A 6,939-nucleotide genomic window follows, 5' to 3' on the forward strand; every position below is an offset into this window, starting at 1 on the left:
TCCCTCAGGGCAGCCCCCCATCAGCTTCATCAGGCTGCAGTCCCCCACTCTTCCTGCCCTCTGTCCACTCCCCTGGCAACCTCAACATCGTGACGTCTGGCGAAGCTCCCACAGTTGTGAGGAAGGGCACCAGGTGGGACCTGGGGGGCCCCCAGATAGCTCATCGCCTCCAGAAAAGCTGTTGTTCCTTCTGTTTGCTCCTAAGGCAGGAAGGGCCCGGGCTCGGGGCACCAGTGACCCTAAATGTGCTCGGCATCCCGACACCAGATGTAGCTGCTGAAAGCAAGCACTGTGACTGTGGGCTTAAACGGACGGTGATTAGAATGTCAACCAAGTGAACATCCCTCGGTGCCGCCTTTAGAAGCTCTGGAGAGAACTGCTGAAAAAAGCAAGAACGTAAACCCCCGCTGTCAGAACAGCTGTGTGTCCCTCATGCCCCCATTTCTTACAGGGAAAAACGGACGTGCACCCTGCTCCAACTGACACATGCAAGGTGCTGCCGCCTCCGCCGAGCATGGCAAATGGCTCACAGTACTACCACCATGAGTGCCCAGCCGCCAACATCGGCCCACCCAGAAATGCCAGCCCTTGCTAACTCCTAAGGAAACATGATGGGAAAGGTAGGATTCCAGCAATTCGGTTCTCAGACACCACTTTAATCATGTTTTGTACTACACAGTGATGGGGGCTGGAAGGTGGTGATTGCTTTCAAGTGAGTTCACCAGGCACACATTCTGCCTGGAGTATCAACATCAGCAGCCTGGGATTCCAAGAACAGGTAAAGTGCTTCCCTTTCCGGGAGGTCGCTGGGGGGGCCCCCGCAGGCACGCCAGGGCTTCAGGAAGGATGAGCACAGAACGAGGGCAGCCAGGGAGGCCCGGGATGCTTCCCAGGAGCACAGCCACAGCCAGATCCCAGCCACTGCCCTGGAGTCCAGGCGGCCCCTCCAGGGACACTGCCGGCCTCTGTGCGTGTCACCCCCTCCTCCCATCAGCACACCTCTCTGCTCACAGCCTGAGAGCCTGTGGCCCCTGACAACAGGTGCAGTCTTTGGACCACATCTCCCAAGAATCAGTCTGCCCAGAATGGAGCAGTGTGGGTGCAGACGGGGCCAGAGTAAGCAGCAGAGCAGGTCAGCTGCGGGGCCTGGGCTGACAGGGTGGCGGGCCAGCCCGGCCTCTGGGAGGACGGCAGGGCCCGCGTCCTCCATCACATCAGTTCTTCTCTGGGCGGTTTCTGTTCAGGACAGCTTTCGGGGCAAACTCCAGCTTGTCCTTGAGGCTCACCACCTGCGTGTGGTCCTTGCCGAGCAGCTCATCCAGCTTGCGGTCCTCGCGGCGCTCCGAGATGCTCTTCTCCTCCTCGGCGGACTGCGGCGCCTTTCCCCGGATGAACCATTCCAGGTGGTAGCCTACAGCCCCGACCACGAAGGCCACAGGAAACGTGACGTAGGGGGCATAGGTCCGCACCACCGTCCAAAACACAGGCCACATGACATCTGCAGGGCGCACAAGGCAGCGTTAGGGCGAAGCGCACAGCCTTGCAACTGCAAACAGGGCACTGGGCTCTCCAGGCACAATGCACCGAGCACGCACCCCTGCAGAATGAGCCAAGAGGGTGCCTGGCCCTACCCAAGAGAGCTGGCCCCCCGAAGTCACGCGGGGCACTGTGGAACAGGCACCCCTTCACGTGCTGTGGGCAGTGGTGTCACCCAAGGAGACTTCTGAGCCATACCGTGTGGTGCGTCCAGCCTGTGGCTGACGCCAAGCCCTCCCTCGGCAGCTCGCCGCCACTTCAGGAAGTGACGCTAAGCTGCGCTCTGCTCTGAAATCTCCACGAGCACTGTGACCGTCCTCTCCCACCACACATAACCCCACTGCTCACTCCCTGGCACCCAGGCAGGAAGGGCAAGGGAAGAACAGCTACAACAGTAATCCACACGCAGCTGACGTGGGTTTCGGGAAGTCAGCAACCTTTGTTTTCTATTTTGAACCTGGCTCCTTTAACAATGGGGCAGCCTGTACAGGGTGCGAATGTGCTGGCCCAAACCGACTACCTTCAACCAAATCCATCTCCTTGTATTTACACAAACTCCTGAAACAGCACAGACCACTACATGTACTCTGAAGACCCAGACCTTGAAAATTCTTTGAGAAAACTACTTGGGGTGGGAATGGGGAGGAAATGGTAGGGAGAAGACCCCCCAGGGCCTCCTGAAACAAAGTAGGACAAAACCAACCAAAGTCACGTGTAAACACACACACACTGGGTCACTGTGATGACCGACAGTATTAACAACCATCAAATATCACTCGCCACCATCTTAACCAGGACAGCCACCATCTACTGAGGACTTCTGCCAGGTCTTGGGCTAAACACGTTAGAGCCACCCTACAAGGCCAAGGGCAAAATCAGGCTACCAACCCAAAGATGTGTTTGTGCACCTGCCAGTACTTCCCTCCATCACTTCCTCGCGGAGCACAGAACGCGTCTGCCTCTGGGTCCAATTGTCTTTGGAGGATTCGCATTGGCCACCCCAGTGTGGACCATCCTGAGAGGTGGAGGAGCCTGTGGCTGCCCTGAGTTTCCCCTCCTGGTCCTGGGTCTCTGCCCTGGGCACCATGCTGACAGCTTCCGCACTTGCCATACTCTAAGACACAGAAGTGGCCAGGGGCCACAAAGACTCCAACGTAACGTTAACTCACTCAACATCTCCAGAAGCCACAGGGCCGGGTCTAGGAGCTTCTTTTTTGCCACCTCTGAGACCATTCTGGGGCATTTGTTAAGATGCAGAAACTGCTGAGAGCATAGCTTGAGGAACCCTCTGCAGGCTGGTGTTGTGGTGCAGTTCGTTAAGTCCGTCTCTTGCCCTTCCTGCCTGGGTGCCTGGGACAGAACCCTCCAGAGGAGTGCAGTCTGAGGCCTGCCTGCTCTGTTTTCACTCCAGGTTTCTGCTAACGTGTCCAAGCAGCAACAGATGGCCAAAGTCTTAGGCCCCTGGCACCCACAAAGGGAACCAAGATGGGGCTCCTGACTTCTGCCTCCCGCCTCCCGTTTGGTCTAGACCCAACTGCTGCAACGACCTGGGGAGTGAAACAGTGGATGGAAGAATTCTCTGTATGTATGTCACTCTGCCTGGACGCCGGTTCGAGTCCTGGCTGTTCCACTTCCCTTCCAGCTCCCTGCTTGTGGCCTGGGAAAGCAGTCGAGGATGGCCCAAAGCCTTGCTTGGGACCCTGCACCTGTGTGGGAGACCTGGAAGGAGCTCCTGGCTTCAGATCACTGTGGCCATTTGGGGAGTGCACCAGCAGATGAAAGATCTTTTCTGTCCATCTGATTTTCCAATAAAAACAAACATTAAATAAACATACTTCTCTTGGACCCAGCAGGTAGAGGAGCTGTCCCTGTCTGTAACCGTGCTGGCTCACCTGTCCCCAGCACACCTGTCCGCCTTTCCCCGTGCCATGCTGCACCCCGCAGCCCCAGCCGTGCCCCAAGGGAGTGAGGGAGACCTCCCACCAGTCACCGCACATCCTCCTCCCAGCCGCCCCGGGGCAGGTCAACGGGTGCCCCTCCCCCGGAAGACTCAAAGGCCCCCCAAGAGCTCACAAGGACATAAGAAGCCGCGGAAGTGGCCAGGATGACCCCTTAGGGTCAACAGGGCCCCTGGACCACCCGCCGGTCCCCGGTCCCTACAGCCTCTCCACAGCAGAGCCGGGGTCTGGCCCAGCCCGAGCCGCAGCGGACACTCCCGGTCCCCTTCCCTGACTCGGCCGTCCCCGTCCGCGGACGAGAAGGGACGACCTGCCGGCCCCGCGCTCACCTGCGGCCCGGCCCGCACGCCTCGGTCCGGGGCCCCTAACCTCCGCCCCGCCGGCCGGGAGCTCCCAGCGGCCCTCGGGCCCGGCCCCGCCCACCCGCAGAGGAAGCCCGGCCTCCTCCGGGTTGGCAACAGCGCCCCCGCATGGCGAGGAGGCCTCCAAGTCCCGTTCTCCACGTGTTTTCCTCGTGGGAGAAAGTGAAAGGTCACCCATTTATTTATTCAACCAACGTTTATTAAGCATCTTCTGAGACCTAGGTCTGGGCACACAAAAACCGAGGACTTGATCCGTGACCTCAAGTAGCTCTTCTTTGCAAAGTATAAAATAGTGCTTTAGCAGCTCTGTGGATCCAGACTTTCTGGCTAGGTGACCTTCAGAGCAATTTTAACCTGCGTGAGCCTCTCCAGACTTTTGCAGCGATGTCGTAAGGATTATATGAGATCATGTATTCAAGGGCTGCGCCAGGCACGAAGCAACCAGGGAAAATGCATGCCTGTTACTGCTACTCTGCAAAACATGGAACTACAGTAAAACCTGTCTTCCAGGACCCGCTCCTGTGTGTCTCCACTGTGCACTCCATAGACATTTATAACGGGGAAAAGTCCCTTGTGGGGTGGGGGGGGCTCCCACAGGGCCCTGCCTTGCTACCTTTACTCCATTAATCCCAGTCTGGCATGGGAGGGAACTTGCTCAGGTTAAAGGCAAACAAATCCAAAGAGAAGCCCATTTTGGTGCAAGAATTTTTTAAAATCCACTGCTGTGGTTTGATATTAGAATGCCTACGCATTCCCCAAAAGCTTGGCTGTGGGACCATCCAGGCCTGCTGGAATTTTGGCCACTCTTTTTTTTTTTTAAGATTTATTTATTTTTATTGCAAAGTCAGATATACAGAGAGGAGCAGAGACAAAAATCCTCCATCCATTGACTCACTCCCCAAGCAGTCACAACAGCCGGAACTGCGCCAATCCAAAGCCAGGAGCCAGGAGATCCTCTAGGTCTCCCACGTGGGTGCAGGGTTCAAGGCAATGGGCCGTCCTCAACTGCTTTCCCAGGCCACAAGCAGGGAGCTGGAAGGGAAGTGGGGCCGCCGGGATTAGAACCGGTACCCATATAAGATCCCAGCGCATTCAAGGCGAGGACTGTAGCCACTAGACTATCAAACCAGGACCTTGGCCACACTTTCAAGGGTGGCACAAGCATTGCCCACCCATTTCCTAACTGGTTAAGGGACTACCAATGGGGGGCATCATACCTGTAGGTTCCAGCCCAACAAGGCGGGGTCAAGGAATGCTTAAAATCCCAGGACCCTTCCAAAGACCCCTTTGGCGTCTCTCCCTCTTCTTTCGAGAAGCACCCCGCCTCCCAGATTTCTCTTGAGAGGTACTCTCCCCGCGCCTCTTCTTTTCCCGCATATAAGCCTTTCTGTTTATTTCCTGGCTTTTTATTTCAATATCAAGCTGAAGAAAGTACCTACCGGGTTTTTCTGGCAAAAGTTGGAGAAGGTGAAAACTCAATCCACCTGTGGCCTTTGGAGGTGCGGCCTCTGAGAACTGAGGACATGGCGCTCCTGCGATTGAGTCGCGGCTTCCGGGGGAAGACACACAGTGCCTGCTTCTGCCCTGAGATGCTGGGCCCTGCCTCAGGACTCTGCCAGCAAGACCGTCACGGAAGCTGAACTTACAGGGCTGCCTGGCCTTCTGACCCAGAACCTCCACACCATGACCTCCCCCAACCCATTAAACCTCTTTTCGTCTTTTCTCTCTCAAGATCTGTGTATTTTTATTGGAAAGGCAGATTTACAGAAAAAAGGAGATCTTTTTGGGGGGTTCACTCCCCCAAAAAGATGGCCCACAATGACCAGAGGTGAGCCAATCCAAAGCCAGGAGTCAGGAGTTTCTTCCAGGTCTCCCATGCAGGAGCAAGGTCATCTCCCAGGGCACAAGCAGGGAGCTGGATGAAAACTGGAGCAACTGGGAAACAAACCAGCACCCATATGAGATCGCAGCACTTGGAGGTGGAGGATTAGTCAGTTGAGCCATCACGCTGGCCCCAACCTCCTTCTTTCTTCAGCAGTTTGTTCGAGGTATTTTATTGTAGTCATGAGAAGCAGAGGAATACATCCACGCATAGCTTTTCCAGTTCCATGTTTCTCATGGATGTTCTTTTAAAATCTGTTTATTTGAACAGCAGAGTTACAGGAGGGAGACAGAGAAACCGAAAAAGTGATCTTCCATCCACTGGTTCATGCCAAAATGGCTGCCAGGGCCAGAGCAGGTCAGAAGCCAGGAGTCAGGAGCTACTTCCAGGTCTCCCCCATGGGTGCAGGGGCCCAAGCACTTGGGCTATCGTCCACCGCTTTTCCAGATGCATTTGGTAGAGCAGCCAGGACTGGACCTGGGACGCATGCGCCACAGGTGGCAGCTTTACTTGCTAAGCCACCTGGTTTCCTTCCATGAACTTTTTTTTTACTATATATATATAAAATAAAAATATAAATATATACATTATTTTTTTATCCATGAACTGTCTAAGTGTCCCCATGTTTATTTTTGGATTCTGCACTCAGACCAAAATGTTGCCTGTCTGTGTCTCCCTTCATGTTTGTTCATCCTCCTGGAGTGCCCTTCTCACATGTCACCCGAGCAGCTCCGATTGCCTCCTGAAGGGCCACCTGCCCAGGAAGCCCTCAGCCTGCATGATCAGGTGAAATACCCTTTCTTTATTACAGCAGAGTCCAAAGCTAGGCCCTGGCAGGGAAGATGGAGAGAAAGGAACAAGATAAAGAACCACAAAAGGGCCCAGTGCCGTGGCCTAGTGGCTAAAGTCCTTGCCTTGAACGTGCCGGGATCCCATTTGGGCACCTGTTCTAATCCTGGCAGCTCCACTTCCCATCCCGACAGCTCCACTTCCCATCCAGCTCCCTGCTTGTGGCCTGGGAAAGCAGTGGAGGATGGCCCAAAGTCTTGGGACCTTGCACCTGCATGGGAAACCTGGAAGAGCTCCTGGTTCCCGGCTTTGGATCAGCGCAGTACTGACCGTTGCGGTCACTTGGGGAGTGAATCATCGGATGGAAGATCTTTCTCTGTGTCTCTCCTCCTCTCTGTATATCTGACTTTCC

General features: G+C 55.4%; 1 protein-coding gene across 1 annotated transcript; it reads right to left on the bottom strand.

Moving 5' to 3' along the window:
* Positions 1-635: 635 nt before the first annotated feature.
* SMIM12 (small integral membrane protein 12) lies at positions 636-3,895 on the bottom strand. Its single transcript, XM_040974183.1, has 2 exons — positions 3,824-3,895; positions 636-1,498 (listed from the first exon to the last, which is right to left on the bottom strand). Exon 2 carries the CDS (start codon positions 1,491-1,493, stop codon positions 1,215-1,217), a length of 279 nt encoding a protein of 92 aa, XP_040830117.1. The 5' UTR covers positions 1,494-1,498; positions 3,824-3,895; the 3' UTR covers positions 636-1,214.
* Between the last annotated feature and the right edge of the window lie 3,044 nt (positions 3,896-6,939).

Source organism: Ochotona curzoniae, unplaced genomic scaffold (genome assembly GCF_017591425.1).
Source record: "Ochotona curzoniae isolate NIBS_2020 unplaced genomic scaffold, NIBS_Ocur_1.0 contig_2404, whole genome shotgun sequence".
NCBI lineage: Eukaryota > Metazoa > Chordata > Mammalia > Lagomorpha > Ochotonidae > Ochotona > Ochotona curzoniae.

Bases quoted from the DNA above. Each gene is read 5' to 3' on its own strand.
- SMIM12 (XM_040974183.1), bottom strand. From the start codon at position 1,493: ATGTGGCCTGTGTTTTGGACGGTGGTGCGGACCTATGCCCCCTACGTC.